Source organism: Erithacus rubecula (assembly GCF_903797595.1).
Source record: "Erithacus rubecula genome assembly, chromosome: 5".
Lineage (NCBI taxonomy): Eukaryota > Metazoa > Chordata > Aves > Passeriformes > Muscicapidae > Erithacus > Erithacus rubecula.
This window is the reverse complement of record NC_136687.1, coordinates 7,733,662-7,750,508: the sequence shown is the minus strand read 5'-3', so window position 1 is coordinate 7,750,508 and position 16,847 is coordinate 7,733,662. Positions and strand designations below refer to the sequence as shown.

Genomic DNA, 16,847 nt, shown 5'->3' with positions numbered 1-16,847 from the left:
GCTGAGCTGGGGATCTCTGGCAAGGGAGCCCTGCAGTAGCCAATTTGAGAATTTTCTGAGAATGAAAGCCATCACATTAATCATTAAAAGCAAACTAAGCAAATGTGGCTACAGAATAAAAGTGTACGAGTTTTGAAAGCAGAGCATGATTTTTTTTTCCAAGAGTTTTATTTATGAGTAGAACTTAATGATACAAGAAAGAAAGAAAAATACAGGACTTTATTCTGCCCCAAAGTGTGTAACCATACCATACATGACTACATTTCATATTGTAATACAAAGAACTAAAAGAACAAAACTACAAAATTTGAAATTAAGAGTCATTGCATATGTGGTCAAGATAAATGGAGGGACCTCAGTAAAGAACTGAAACATACAGCAATTAGTCATTTAGTTACGACCCTGCAATAAAACACAACTTAGCAAAATAAGTGTTGTTTGCTTCCTAGTGTACAAGGACATACAATGTTAGAGCAGAAGCTGAAAGCCATTGGTGCCATGCAGTCCTGCCTGAGCGCTGCTGTCCGGGGCTCCGGCCCAGTGCCCGCTGCTCTGTCCCACACCCTGCCCACAGCCCCAGTGGCCACCTCCAAACCTCTGTTCTCACTTGAACACTGACAGCTCAATTCCACTTCCAGTTGTTCCCCCCTGCTGCCCAACACCAGCCCGAGGCATCGGCACCTCCCAGCCTGACACAGGCCTTGCTCTGTCACCCGGAGCTGCCTCCAGATGCTCCACCCACCTGGCCCTCCGTGCTTTCTGCTGCATGAATGTAAGGCATTAGTTCTCTGCTATTTTACCAATTGCAACATTTAATATTGTCCTAAAAGGTTACATCCATGTTCTGTTGTGTTACAGACACTTACTGTGAGTCAGTGTGTTGCCCTCACCCCCACGGGATGTTGGGGTTTGCTGCTGTTAAACCTGAAATGCAAATTGTAGAAACCAGACCTGGTCACTGCCCCGCCGGCCCTGGGCCGGGAAGGGCACTCGCTTCCCGGAGAACTCCGCAAGCTTGACCTACCTGATCTTACACTACTTTTATAACTAGTGATAGACAGAAGCATGGCAAGAACTGGGAAACAGTGAACTCAGTGGTGAGAGTGATTTGCCATGCTGCACATTAAACAAACATTTATAGCAAACAGTGAAAATACACCTTTAAGGTTACACAGGATTTCTGTACTTGACTGCTGGCAACAACAACAAAAAGATTTAAAGAAATGCCAGCTTTTGTAAGTGAAAATATAATTACTATAAAACAAGGTGAAATACTCAGTGTAATGCATTTACATTTTTATCAGTGGGAAAAAACACAAAAGGCTGAACATGGGGTTCATGCACAGCAAGGTTGCATGTGCAACAAAGGGATTTTGAAGAGGATGAAAAAAACTGTGCTAAGGCCCAAAATACACCTGCCCATGCTCCACACCACCAGCTGAAAAACTTCTGAAATACTTCTACATCAGTTACTTTTTAACCTTTTCTAACAGCCAAATCACCACATGACTCAGCAAGGCAAGAGCAAAGACAGATTTCCCTTAAACTGTGATTCACTAGAAAGGAAAAAAAACAGGCCAAGACTGGGCTCTTTGAACACACAACATGAGCGGAACACAACACGGACATTTCAGTCCTAGACATCAAAGACTGATTTCACCAGCCAGTTATAAAATAAAACAAAGTGAAAAACACCTTCATTTTGTAACAACAGTGAGAAGGGGGAAAGAGAGGAAGCAATGGAGAGCCTCAAAGCTTGGCCAAACCACAACCTGTACTCACAAGCTTGCAGAAGTTTACATGTCAGTTCAAGAATTCACCCCCCTTGAGAACACCACTGCAAAAGCATCCTCTCTAAAAGTCAAAATTTAAGAAATTTACTTGTGCCTTAGAACAGAATATTGGAAAGAATACTTCTTCTGGTAAGCAATGGGTGTTTTATTTTTAATTGTGAATTTTTACTATTCTTTTGCAAAGCAGTGCAGGCTTTAAATTAAAAATAGTGAATCGATGCCTTCCACATGGAAGTCATTTACATTTGATTACTAACTAGGGATCAGATCTGTGGCAGCTGCTGAACACACAGGATTAGCACCTTTTTGGACATGAGTTTCTGGTTATAACCCTAAACAATCAAGCCATAACTTGAGGGGCTGGTTGGATTAATTGTGGCATTCATTTACATAGTAAGACAAAACACTCAGTACAATCTGGTACATTCTAGTGGTTAATGGATTTTAAAATATGACAGTGTTTCTGCAGTGGGTTGGCCTTTAGGAGTCACTCTTCTTTTTGCTCTTCTTCAGGAAGGAAGGAGTGCGAAACTTCTTTTTCTTTTTCGATGGGGACTTCCCTGGAGATTCATCACTACCTGCATCAGCTGCTGTCCCCTCCTCAGCTGTTGGTGTTGCTGGCTCTTCAGTGGGTTGGGACTGGGGTTCCTTATTTTCCACTGCAGGTGGTTCCGTTTGGCTTTTGGGCACATCGTGATCACATCTCCCTTCCTCCTTTCCTAAGGGAGGGAAGCCGAGTGCTTCCGAAGGCTCATCGGGGGTGAGATCTGGGAGGGTTTGCTTGAAGGTTGCAGCATCACTGTCATCTCTGTAGGTCTGGTCCTGCCGTGTCTCTGGTGGACGGACACACAGTGACAGTCAGTTACAAAAGTGTCCCTGGAGCAGGGCAAGCCAAGCAAGTGGATGGTGAGCGCGTTCTATAAGAAACTAAGTTTCTTCTATAAGAAACTAATTTACTTTGCATGGAAGCCTTTGTAATAGGACTGCTCTCCAGCTTTGGGGCAGAAGAAATAAGATATTCCAAAATTCTGTTTGTTTTTAAGTTTCACACAGAACAGATAAAGCTGAAATTCATCAGCAAGACAGTAACTGTTCAGACCTGGCTCCTGTTTTACTCATGACATTTACAGACAATACAGTATTTTGGTGCAATAAAGCAGGAATTAAACCTACAGTTTTCACTGGCATTGGGTAGAGCGTTTTGCAATTCCATACCTTTATTCTTATTTCTTTCAGAGAGAAAACTAATTGCTGCTTTGCAGTGATCCCATACATGTATATCCATTAATTTCTAAATTGTTGGCTTGCCAATTTATAATCCCAATGAAGAGATTTTCATCATATTCTTCCATGAAATCTAACTGATATTGCTTCAAAGTAGAATTTCCTATCACAAAGGCTTCACTTTTTTGGGCAAGATATGAGTACATATTATGGATTCCTATAAGTAAAATCAATGTAGTTTATCAAATAAAATGAGCTCAGCAGGTTATGCAATACAGCTTGTTTTGTTTATTGTATGTGATGTCAACAGCCAAACTCACCCTGTAACAGGGAACATCAAGAGTCCAGTGGTAGCTGTATGTCCAAAGGGGAACTGAACCGCTCCTCCCTCACCTGCACACTGTCCCCACTCACCGCTGTGCTTTAGGGATGCTCTCTTTGGGATGCTGTGCTTTAGGGATGCTCTCTTTGGGATGCTCTCTTTGGGATGCTGTGCTTTAGGGATGCTCTCTTTGGGATGCTGTGCTTTAGGGTTAAGGCTCCTCTTTGTGCACGGGTTCAACAAGGAGCACTTTGTGGAGTTGCCTGCAATGCTCTCCGTGCACGGCAGCCGAGCAGTGTCCTGTTAGCTGTGCCACATCTATCCCCACTGATGTTACATAAGGAGGAATTTAGAGCAAAATCCAGGCCATGCTCATTGTGAGGCACAAATGAAAGGCAACTATTTTTTCCTCCTTTCAAGATCTTGTTTGTTTTAATTTGAAAAGACTGAAGGATTTCACAAGAATTTCCAGAAAATACTTGATACTTTCACATTTTTCCTATAAAAATGATAGTGTTCTTTTTACTTCTGCCAGATGGGATTAATAATTCTCTGATATATTTTAGAGGGCTCTGTTCTGTGAATACCTGCTAGGAAACAAACATGTTTTCCCTAGAGCACCATGAACTTCTAATAGGTTAAATAAACACCACACACTAGTATCCAGTGCAAAACACTCAGAATGCACAAGTTAGCAGTTTAAAAGTTATAATGCAGGCAGGATTTAAATCAGAGCAAAAAAGAGAAAGCAGTTATGTACAGTACAAGTTACCTCCTGAAGCTGTAGTTTACCCTATGTATGGCAGACATAAATTCATAAGAAATACCAGTTACAGTTCTTCACCACCACTACCCTGCTTTTGAATTTGACTTTTCAGGAATTAACTGAAAACATTGCTGAGCTCTTCTCCCTGGGATCCAGTGACAGCACATGTTGGAAAGTCTCAAAGCTGCAGCAGGGGAGCTTCAGACTGGACTTTGGGAAGCATTTCTTTACTGAGAGGGTGGCCAGACATTGAAATAGGCTTCTCACTGACTGAGAGCTGGTCAAGGCTCCAGGCCTGTCAGTGCTCAAGAGGCATTAGGACAATGAGCTTTAACTTTTGGTCAGCCCTGAGTTGGTTCAGGCAGTTGGACTAGATGATTATTGTAGGTCACTCTAAAGTAAAAAATATTAAATTCTATTCACTAGTTGGCCCAGTTTTTGGAACAGGCACCATATTGGACTGTCAGATTTTCCTTTGTTTGTTTTGTGGTTGTTGTTTTGTTGGGTTTTTTTTTGTTTTCATTAATTTTAAAAGATAGTTTTGAAGTTTTAAAGAAGGGATTAGAGATTATTCAAATTAAAGAATAGGAAGCTACAGGCATTCAAACAGCATTTGCCAGCTGGCCTGAGCATTGAATAAATACCAATGGGTTTATAACTCATTAACCCAGGACTGCCATCCTTCCCAGTTTGTCAAGTTCCCATCATCCTTAATAAACAGATTAACATGATGCTGGAATCAAATAAGCATCTGTTTATCTAGTTTGCTAAGGGCAATATTTTACTGGAATTCAGAAGATTTACAAATTCCACATTCAATTAAACCAGCATACAACATGTAAATCTGCTACTCTAGCCCTGGATGGATTTCAGTAACATAACTAGAAAGCTTTAAAAATAATTTTCTTGCTGCAAAACCTACTTACAGTTTAAGAACTCACTTCAACATTTTAAAAGTTTTTTTTAAATAATCATGTTTACATCCATGCTCTGCCTTTATATATATGTTTGTGTGTGTATATACACACTGTGGTTTAAGAGTTTAAATCATAACACCAATACTGGTATGTGTTTACAATTCACATTATTTATGAAAATAAAGGTTTGTGGGGTTCTGGTTTGATTATTTCTCAATACAAAGATGTGGACAAACATACAAACTAGGCTACAACTAAGTTAAAAAACACTTGACTGATTTTAGCTACACTTAAATAGAAACAATATGATGAATCAAAGTTGAGATGAGGTTGTATCCTGAGAACATTGTCATTCAATAGAACCTCCCCCAACCAAAGTCATCATGGTTTGAACTTCCAGTTACTCCCTAAAATAAGCTTTGCATGTTTGTCCTGGAAAACTACTAGAATTAGAAGAGTTTGTCGATCACAATTCCCTGTTTAAGAGAACTTTCAGATTTTAGAACTTTATCAGCAACATCACAGGTGTCTACAATATAGTGTGACTTTCACACCTATGACAAACACACTGACTTTAGGATATAACAGGACATACAAACATCCTTATTCCTTTAAAGTATAATCCAAAGGAGCCCTGCAGAGCTAGCCAAAACAGCTGTAGAAGTTGCTGCCACCAAGTACTTGCTGTTATTTCTTGGCTGGAATTTGAATTTCCTACAGTTAACACAAAACATAGGAGTAGTCCCATATCCATTTCCATGCACAAATTGAAATCCATGTCAGTGGATTTTGCTCTGGAATAGATTAGGAACTCTTCTGTTTTGTTACCAGGCCCAGGCTGTGTGGGCAGCAGCAAACTGTTGGGGCAGAAACTTCCAGGGCTGTTTCAGCTATATCTGCCAGGCAACTTCAGACTATTCCTTTTAAATTGAGGAATCAGACACACAGATATGGAAACACGGAAGGTGACTTTCACAGTCTGTCTCAAAGGGGGAGTGCACTTTAACATGAGATCTGCAACTGCCTGGATTTACATGGAATTGAGAACTAAAGAAATCAACATCTTAACTGAAAAAGCCTGCTTTTTTTAAATAAAAAAGCAAAACTAAAAAAAAAAAACCTTAGTAAACAAAGATGCAAGAGTGAAGCAAAGCACAAAAGCAGGTCAGAGTATGGAATGATACTTACTATGGTAACAGGTATTCTTTAGCATATCCATCTCCTGTTTGTAACGCAGCCACAAGAAGAAAAAAGCACAAGTAGAGAATCTATGCATTCATCACAGCCATTGTGTTACGTTAGAAGAATGGTTGCAACCATTCTTGTAGAAAACAGAATGAGATGAAGTAGTGAATGGCAGACTAAGACAAGTGATATATTCAATGTACAAGGTAAAAGAAACAAGACAATAATTGGATTACACCTGATCAAGACTATAATTTTATGCTTTTTAAAGGGAATTATCAACTTTAGCAGCCCTGCTTACATTCCAGTTAAAATTGATGTAAGGTGAGGAAATAATCCAATTTAGATTCAAATTGAGTAGGAAAAATATGTACTGAGGTGTAATCCAAGTACAATAATGTTTAAGAAATGTGCAACCAGTGAGGAAGATTTACCAAAGCATCTAGATATGTGTCTGGTTCACCATCAGACACTATTTCATTTAGTAAGAGCAATTATCTCGCAGAAATGTACAAAAAGATAAATCGGTTGAGAAACACCAAGAGATGACAAGGCAATTCTGAAGAGATGGAAATTTGTCTTTATATTAATGCACACTTCTTGATTATTGTACACAAAACTCCTGTTAGACTCACAGTTCAGTGGGGTGTCTCGTAGGTAGTACAACAATGAAATACAAGAATCACTGACTGTTATTAGCTCTAGGTCATGACCTCCCATGCGTCAGTCACTAAGATGCAGTTACTGGTCCCCCCCATGGCAGCAGAACGTACCTTCCTCTATTTTAATTGGTGTACTGGGAGGAGTGCGAGCTGAGCTGGGGTCAGGGGGGCTTTTCTCTTTCTGTGGCCTGCCATCTTCTGAGGGCTCTGCAGGTGTAGGCAAAGGGAAATTAAAAAGGCAAATAAAACCTCTCAGCATGTAAGAAAACAAATGTCCTTTTGCTCCATGCAGAAAATATACCAATGCATTTATCTGAATCAAAATTCTGCCAGGATATTAAGTAATACCAAAACAAGCAAAAGAAAATGAAACAATAGTTTGATACTAACAAAACTGTTCAAGTTGCTGCTGCTGTGCTCTGTAGCTCTTTTTGGAGGGCTTTTTTTTTTTTCTTTAAGAGGGGCATGAATAATGAAATAATTTATGAATTGGTTTATGATGCTGTTACAAAGAAAACTTGTGAGTAAAAGCCACAAGGAAGATATAAACAAATATGGAGGAGGGGATATGCTCCCAGGCCTACACAAGATAACGTTCTTTTGCTTGCTTTGTATTGCTGAAATCCGGAGTAAACAAAATTGCATCCCGAAAGAAAAGAAGACTGCACAGATAATCAGAAAAACATGCAGTAATTATGATTCCAAACAGATTTCACAGTGGTTTGAGTATTTGTTATTAGTAAGGAGGACTTGAGTATTAGCCCCCTTGTTTCCAGCTTTATAACAGCCCTAGATTCAAAGGAGAACATTAATAGAGTACACCATATATCAGGAACAACACTAAAGCATTGTTCCAGCCAGTTCACCTACACAATTAAAGTGAAATCAGTCCCACAGATGAGAGTCAACTGACAGAATCTCCACATGGTGTAGATAAAGAGGTTGTTCCTTGGATTATAAGCACAGCTGTACCATGTTAGTAATACCTGAGGCCTCAGCCAAAAGGTCAGGATCAGACCTTAAAGCTTTGATCACTGCAGTATGAAATTCCTTATGGGAGGACTTCTGCCCATCTGGCTCTTCTCCATTTAGATGTGGGATGATTTGCTGCATGGTCTGACAAGAAACCCGTGCAGCAGCAAACTGAAAGTTAGCTAAAGACTTAGACAGTGATGATATGTCTCGATCCTGTAAAGTCTTCGTATCTGTTCCTTGAAAGGTGTTTGATCTGCCTTTCAAATCCAGAGATTTTTTATCTGACGTGTTTTGCTCACTGATGGTCTGATTTCTAAGCACTGCACTCTGTTCCCCAGCTGGTGTCTGTCTCAGTAACACAGTCTCTCCATATTTTGATACCTTATCTAAGAAGGATGTGGCATTGTTACTGAGAGAATAAAGGTATGCAGTTAAACAAGCATGACAGCACAGCATCCCATCCCATCCCACCCCACCCAGTACTTCATAAACCAACCACAATAGTTCCTACATTGTGGTCCCAAAAGCAGCTGCAGGGAACACACACCACAAAAGAAACAGCACTTCGGGTTCCAGCATCACTCAAATTCAAAACCTCACAACAGATGAGCATTGTAAATACCATCCCTTAAAATTGTACAAAAGTAAAGCAGGAGAACCACTTCAGATGCAGCAGTCTCTTTTCATAGCCCAAATTTGTCCTAATTCTAGGATAATTGAAAGAGTCCATTTTGGTAGAAGTCTCCAAGATGCCGCATTTCCAAGCAACAATGTTACTCTGTATCTTCTCCGTTCAACATATTTCTCAAATCCACAATTTTCAATGACTTTAAAAGCCTGCAGTGCTGCTGCTCTAAAGCATCACCATTCCCTCACCTTAAGGCTCTTGGGCAAAGAAAACAAAGCAGAACAAAACCAGTACTGAAACACCTTTTTGACTGAAGTTTCTACCTTTCAACTTCCTACTAGCAGGAGTAACTAGCCCTACTTCCCAGTTTGTCTACAAGGACAATTTTAGAGTGAGATCTATGCATTTTACAGAACATACTTAAAACACTTAGATCACACATTTTACCTCTAATATACTTTTCAAATTTCTAATTCACACTGGAAAAACTGAAACATAGAAAGACTAGGTAATTTATCCATGGCCTTTGCAGGTAACCCACCTTCCAATTACTAACAAACTTGCTGTAATACAGTGGTTTTTATTGTAGAAAAAACACAGACAAACCAACCTTCTGGTCCCTTCTGCTTTCTTTCTACTTCTTTGCGATATTCTTCCAGTTCTCGATCAGTGAGTTTATTGAAGGGATTTGGTCCTGTTGTGCTCACTATGACTTTTGGTTGATATTCTTTCTCAATTATTGCCTTTGATGCAGTCACCAGTTCTCCCTGGCAAAGGAAAATTAAGATACATTGGCAATCAAGCAGTAACTTGTAGAACCTTTAGAGGTATAGAAGCTACAAAGCAACCAAAAACAAAACAAAAATATAACCTTGAAAATGCTACTTTTTCCTCTTTTAGATGAAAAAAAAAAATCTATTACAGATATTTTTTTTTAATTTGATTCACAGGAGGTTAATATAAAGGAGAAAACAGGTCTCCACCAGGGAATATTCACCATTAAGCAGTAAATCAAATAGCAGCCAAACAGTGTAGCTGAACTATATCTGAAGTCACAGAAGTATATCAAGTTTCTTTTTCTTGCCACAAAAGAAACATGATACCAGGCCCACCTGGATGGCAGTCTGGGCACAAAAAACTCATAAAGGGTTAAGACCTCATGTCTTGGATATTTTTGTTTCTGTTTTGTTTGGGCTTTTATTAATTTGCTTTGGATTTTTGTTTTGCTTTGGATTTTTTCAATAACAGAAAAGTATTTCTAGCAGCTACTACATTACACCTAACAGATGTTATAGTAAAAAGCCACCTTGTATATATTCTGTATATGCCAGATTAACAGCTTATTATAAGCAATTTTAAAGCAATTAAGGTTAACTGTAATCTGGTACAAGTTAGAATATTTACATCTATAACATTTGTCATATAAGCCAGATAAAAAGTTATACAAATAAAAATATAACAAGCAAGTCTAAGTACAGTAAGTTCCAGTGGACAAAAGCAGCTGCATCAGAGATTCTCTAAAGTTAAAGTTTTTAGTTTTTCTTCTCTAATCTTATAGTAAAGGTTACAGCCACTGGATTTTCATTGTCTCATGTACAGAAAATGCTTGCCTGGAGATAGTAGTTCTATCTCTCAAATGACTTGTCTAAGCATTTGTTTTTTTCTGTTGGATATACAGAACTCTGACACTAGTTTGTTAACAACTGATGTATCACCTGTATCCCATGTCATGGTGACACCCAAACTGTCTTCATTATCAGAAAGTTATTTGAACTCCATTACCAATAGGTAAGGGTTACTGATTGACCCAGGTCATGTCCACATTCAAATGTTGTCTGTACCAATATTTAGAAGTGGGCATTAGAAAGCACAGTTCAGTGCCTGAAGAGAGACAAACATTCCATCCCATGTCCATACTTCATGCACAAGCACAGGATGGCCACTGTACAACTGGTGATGCAAGTGGACAGAAAGAATGCTGGTTTGGATGGCAAGAGCTGCTTTGGACAAGTTGTCAGCACTCAAGAGGTGACAGACAAGACTGTCTGGATGGAAGAAGAAGAAGAGTAGTTTTAAAAGCCAGATGAGAGACCTCCAGAAATCTGGTTTAGAGCAATTCAGGGAGGTAAGATGCTTGTTAGATTCTATGCTGCTCTTCCGGAAGCAAACACCAGCCAGAAGTACCAAAGAACAAACAGTGTAACAAATCTCCACTGCAAGACCCTGAAAGGTACTGCAGGAGAGAATTATCTCTGTAACATTAGGGACCACTTCCATTTCCCCATAAAATAAGAGGAAGTTTCATTTTATATGAAGAATGTCAGTAGAATGTCAAAAGCTTTTTCTCAAGTATATCCACGAAGCATTGATTTGATAGTAACAGCTTTTATGAGAAGATAATGCATAAAAGGGTCAGAGAAACACCAACCTCTGTACAATTCTAATTGTTTTGTAGAAAATTCAAAACACTCCTAAAACTACAGGTTTCAGCTTTTAAGGATGGCAGAAAACTGATTCCCATAGAAATTTTATATTTCCCTTTCTGTTTGCCCACTCCTCAAACCAAGTCTATTGTTTTAGTTGAAATTAAACATAAATAGCAGAACCTTATGAAGCACTGATCTCAGGCAGAATTTCTAGAGTTTTCTGGGAACAAGAGGAACAAGACACACAGTACCTATTAGTATCCCTGCAATTTCTAAGAATCTTTGAATGTTGCAAGTTAAATCCAGAATCACTGGGTAGAAAAACTAATGAAACAGAATGTTACCAAATGCCTGTTGATTTAATGGTGACAAACAGCAAGACAGGCAGTTTGCAGATGCCTGGTGTGATGTGTTTTCCTACTTAGGAGAGTACCTTTGTTAAATATTAGGAATGAAAGCAGCAAATCAAGCTTCTCATTTACTAGATTGAAAAAAAAAAAGAAAAAAAAAAAAAAAAAAAACCCACCCACGATCAATGCAAACAGTATTTGTACTTGCTGAGTATATTTGACCCAAAAGAAGCAGCATTGAAAAGATCAGAGGTAACAACATTGGATCATAAAAGCAGAAAAACTATACAAGAGATCAGAAATGAAAACTTTTCATCAGCTGAAAGCTGATTTCAGATAAAACATCCAGTTTTATTCAGTATCAATAATATGGAAACAATTCAAAGGCCATGAATGAAAATCATACTGATAGAAGGACTGACTCTATGTGGGAAATAAATTATAGCAGTATGTTAATAAGTTCTGCAATGTGGTTACACTAAACCAGTACAATTACTCTAAACCATCATTACTTCTAAATCAAGAAGCAGATATATTCTAATTCACAGAATAGGCCACAGAGCAGCCCTCTAACAATTCAAATAAAAGTATACAACACAAGATGAAACATGGGACAGAAAGAAAACAAGGACTAAAAAGACAGTACAGAACATATTTCCAAGTGTTAAATGTGACACCAAAATAGACAAGACTTTACAGAGCTATCAACATGACCATGCCATTCAGAGATTCCTAAGAATGTTCAGAAAAACTGAACAGGAAAATTAGTCTGGAGTTACTTCCAGTATAAAAGACCCTGTAGAGAGGGAATAAATTCCCATAGACTCACAGTCCTTTCAACATAAAATGACATGAAAAAAATTAATGTTCTAGTGATCTCATCAGGATTATGTAGATCCTAGCATTACTTTGATGATGATTCCAAAAGTATTTAGATAACTACTTGAAATTTGATTGCATGTGTAGGGACTCAAATATCAACAGCATTTTCTCCACTGTAAGAAACACAGGATAGATTATATTAATGAAGAGACTGCATTTTCACTCTGTAAGGGCATACACACCCACAGACACAAAGGGAAAGTAATCTATAGCTAATGATATGCATTGTAACTTCATATTAAACATGGACCTCATATTTCCTACAGGAAAATTTTAAATAATTAAGTAATTTTGTAACTTCTACGCCAATAGTGGATTTTAGAAAAAAATTCAAAACCGACCATTATTTATCAGGCAAGCACTTCACCTTATTCTCAAGGATAAATATGATCAAAATGGCACTTTATAAACACCAATTCTTCTTTCAATCAGACAGGAGGGTTCATAACAATGGTTTAAGTTAACAATCACTCCTAATATAATCTGACATTGATGCAGTGCCTTTATCCAAAAAAGATTCTTTATCCAAACAAGATTCCCGAGGTACTGCTCATGTAGAAATCACCATTCAAACCCAGTGCCACCTCTGGGGCAGCACTGAGAGTCTGCATTAAGAACAAAGCCAAAGAATTTCCATTCTAAAGGAAGAGACAAAATGGGTGAATCCCTTTCTATTTAAAATTACTGAAAATTCATGTGAATTTATTTTCTTATGAGACTGCAGAATGGTTGTTGGTTAGAATAACCAACATTCCCTGTCAATCAGCCAAGACTGCAGCAGAGGCTTGGTTAACCAAGTCTGAACAGGAATAAAATTACATGATGCACAAGGAGGTTGTGTTGCAGCATGGCCAGGACTTCTCAGAACATGGATAAAGCAAGCAACAAGGCAAGATGGAGTATTAACTGCTGCAGCCATAGGCACAGGAGCTCAAAGCACCACATGCATACTGTATACAAGGAGGCATCTTTTCATCCAAAATAGTGTGCATTAGTATTTGACATAAATCATAATGTTAACTGAAAACATAAAGCATTGCAAGTGATACTGCAATTACATGAAACTTTTTCCACGAACTTTGTCATTCAGTGTCAAAAAGAATTTGTCAGCTGGGAACTGTTAATTGTCTGGTACCTAAAAGTCCCCAAGTCCTTGATGTACAGGATTTTTCAGGTGAGGTTTATGTGGGCATAAGATTTCTTACACTTCCTTTGTTCCACAAACCACCATTTTTTATGGCAGAATCTTTCAAGGAAATTTCTCTGGTGGATTTCTTTTGTTGCTCTTATTTTTGGGTTCATTGGATTTTCTGGTTTGGATGACTTTTTTTAGAAGGAGGTTGTTTGGTTTAGGGTGTTTTTTTATTTGTTTGTTTGGTTTCGCATCTTGAGTTGTTATTTTTATTCCCCAAACAGAAAATTATTAAGCATTCAGGTCACAATCCATATTAAAATAAAAAGATTATGAAATAGGCCACTTCTATTTCATAATTACTCCTGTAATTTATACTGTGATCTAATTTTACACACTATTTCAGGCAGAAAGCACTTTCATGACACCACAAAAAAATGAAATAATTTGGATATCTAAACCCTAACAGGATACTAAAATACAAAATCACATAATCATCAGAACATTTGTTGGTTCTCTGCCACCTATGAAAATGCATGTAAACTATCTGACTGCTTTTATAGAAAAGCAGTGTCATTGTTTGAACATAATACTTAAAATATATTGCTGTTAAAAAAACACCTGTGTTGTGATAATTATCAAAAAAGTAGTGTTTCATTTTGTAGGTATTAAGTTGGAAATAAAAGCCATGCACTGCCTAGAAGAATTTGGCTTTGTTTTGTTTTTTGTCTTAAGTCCAGAATTGATGTTTTATTATTTTTCTTTTCAGAATATAGACAAAACAAACTGCAATGTGGAAAACATGACCATCATATTCTCAGTATGATCCAAGTATGTATAACACAAATCAGCTCATCACACTTTAGAAAGAGTTATAAAACCACAAGGTTTCCAACAGTGGCGCTATTTAAACTATTCTGGCTCCTTTCTCATATAAGAGCTATTCTGATAATGAGTTGTTTAGGCACGACCTGAAACCAAGATTTAAGACTCTTTTAGGCAAAACACTGGAGCAGAGGAGGCACTGATGCCTATTTACACACTGTGCTTCCACACTAGATGTGCTGTAAGAAACACTATTTGCAGTGTGCAGCTGCTCCATTCAGTATGTCCCAAGGACGGCCCTCCCCAGCATGCTCACACCTGTGAACTTATTCTGTATTTAACAGATATTATGTAAGCACAAACATGACTACAAGTGTGAAAGCCAATCGATTTTGCATGTGTGGGGCATTACTTAGCAACTTTTGTAGCTAACTGCAGGAAGCTTTAAGGAAGACAGGCATCCAGCACTCTGGGATCAAGAGCTGACAGTGTTTGTCACATAACACATAGACTATCCTCAGAATTACACTGAGATAACCAGGCAGAGATTAAGCTAACTCTAAATTGATCTCAAATCAGAATAATTCAACACTAACAGCATGCATAAGGAAACCCTCTATATGCAGGACCTGAGCAGCAACCTTAGCATTAAAAAATGTTTCCTCACCAGATTCTACTGACAAAGATCAAGATCCTTAAGACACTCTTAACAGAGTAAAGTAACTGCTTGCATCATTGCATATACATAATTTGAAGATCCATTTAGTTTTATTTTTTAAAGTTTTCTAGCCAAAAAATTTCTAACAGAGGAAAAAGGTCAGGGTAGGGAGAGGTTAAATGAAGGGTGAACAACAGTATTTAGAGCAGTATGACAGGGCAGTACCTTTCTAACAGACAGAGATTTAGCAGGACTAAAGGCCTGCTCTGTGAGATCGAGCCCTTCAATAGATTCCGTACAGTCTGAGAGGGGAGCATCCTGCAACAGTAAATTGAGTAAACAGAGCAAACCGAGCCCGGGCTTTACAACATCAACCAAAAGCATTGTGATGCTTGCTAAAAACATGCAAAGAAACAGTAACTGGTAGATGAAATTGCATATGACAATGAATTGACATGCACACAATATGACACCCAACATGAATAATGCTGTGGCCATGATAAAACTTGCCAATCTTTAAAAAGTATATCAGAAAATACTTATTGGGGCAGTTGAAAGCATTTGGCTATAAAAAGCTTTATTCAGCTATACAGTATAGCTGTACAGCTCTAATTCTTACTTTACATGAAGCTATGATTTATAGTCTTTTGTATATACAGATATACTGCTTTTAACTTTCATTGATGCAATAGCTTTTTCCCAAACTGCTCTTCAAATAAAATAATCTGAAGCATGAAATCCCATATTTAACATGAAACACTATTGCCCCACAGTGAGCCTGGTGTGCTCAGTATTAATCCTTCAATATACATAAACTCAGAAATCAAATAAAAGCTGTCATAAAGCCCAACTACTTTTGAACAAGAACCTAAACCATATAAATTAGGCTGCTGAATTTCATGCATTACATTCAGAAAAAAAAAAAACCAAGAAGCAACCTCCACAGACATGCTTGGGCTACATGGCTGAAGCCTCTAAATTTCTGACCCTGAGCACTCTTGCAAAGACAATGGCATTACCTCTAAGACTTACCTTATAAACAGTTACTCTCTGCCAATTAAAGAATAATTTCATAGTGATATATTAGGTGAAAGCAGAGGATATTGTAGATTAAGCTATTAGTTTTAGGAATTTAATACTCTCACCTGTACAAGGCTCCTGTCCACAACCACCCCAGAAAGAACCTGTGACTGAGGGCCTGCTGTTTTAATATCTTGCAAGTTTTGCTCTCGGATCTGCAAAGGAAAGCAGCAGAATGAACAACAATCACATCAACAAGAGAAAAGTTGATTACATTTTTGTGTTTGAAAAAGGGTTGAGTGAACTTGCCAATAGGCAACAACCAGTACTGATTACTGTAGCCACAGCCCTATCAAATGAAGCTGACCCTAGAAACACCACTTGAATATAAATGTTCAGGCTCCTGGCTGTTTCCTCACATTCCTCAGAATTTAGTCTTTAAGTACCACAGAAGGTTTTATCCTTTGCCTTTTAGTACTAGGTCACGGTAAAACAGGTAACAGACAACTCCAGTTTGTGAAAAGTGAGGAGAAACAGAAATATTACCTCTGTGCTTTTCTGTCCATTGTACCTGACCAGTCAGTTCAGGTTTCTGCCATTAGTTACTGATATGGCACCACAATGTCATCATCTTATAGATCTTAGTGTAAAACATTGCACAACTTTCCATTTTTGTATCTAGTCAGGATCATAACCTCAAAAGGACATAAATAATTTCCTCTGTGGATAAACTGACACTCTGGAGTTCTCATAAACACCTTTTTTTTTTGCATTCTAAATACCTCTCAGTTCCTTCAATACAGAAGATGAAAACAGAAATCAGATCTTTAAACCTAGGTATTATGTATTCAAATTAGATATCCTTCAGTGATAAAGAATTCATTAAAAATTACTCAAAATTTATTTATAAAATATTCTATTATAAAATATTCTAGTCCTTGTTCCAAGATAAATGAAGAAAAGCACACATCCTAAAAACCCTCTACTTTACAACTAAAATGGATAGTCAGTTTATAAAAAATATATACATACAAATACACAAACAAGAAGTATTATTAATACTTGATATCTCAGAAAGTGCA

At 37.8% G+C, this 16,847-nt stretch overlaps 1 protein-coding gene across 21 annotated transcripts in view; it reads right to left on the bottom strand.

The window, feature by feature from the left end:
• Window positions 1-200: 200 nt before the first annotated feature.
• ADD1 (adducin 1) overlaps window positions 201-16,847 on the bottom strand; it is a 61,811-nt gene continuing 45,164 nt past the window's right edge. For 5 of the 21 annotated variants that reach the window (XM_079305864.1, XM_079305866.1, XM_079305869.1 and 2 more), the window contains exons 12-16: window positions 15,891-15,980; window positions 9,083-9,239; window positions 6,981-7,076; window positions 6,211-6,244; window positions 201-2,626 (exon numbers count right to left, since the gene is read on the bottom strand). In XM_079305864.1, the coding sequence (XP_079161990.1) occupies window position 2,626; window positions 6,211-6,244; window positions 6,981-7,076; window positions 9,083-9,239; window positions 15,891-15,980 (378 nt within the window). In that variant the 3' untranslated portion in view covers window positions 201-2,625. Of the gene's footprint in view, window positions 2,627-6,210; window positions 6,245-6,980; window positions 7,077-7,855; window positions 8,231-9,082; window positions 9,240-14,970; window positions 15,064-15,890; window positions 15,981-16,847 lie in introns of all 21 variants that reach the window. The other 16 variants (XM_079305870.1, XM_079305856.1, XM_079305871.1 and 13 more) reach the window with 6 other exon arrangements.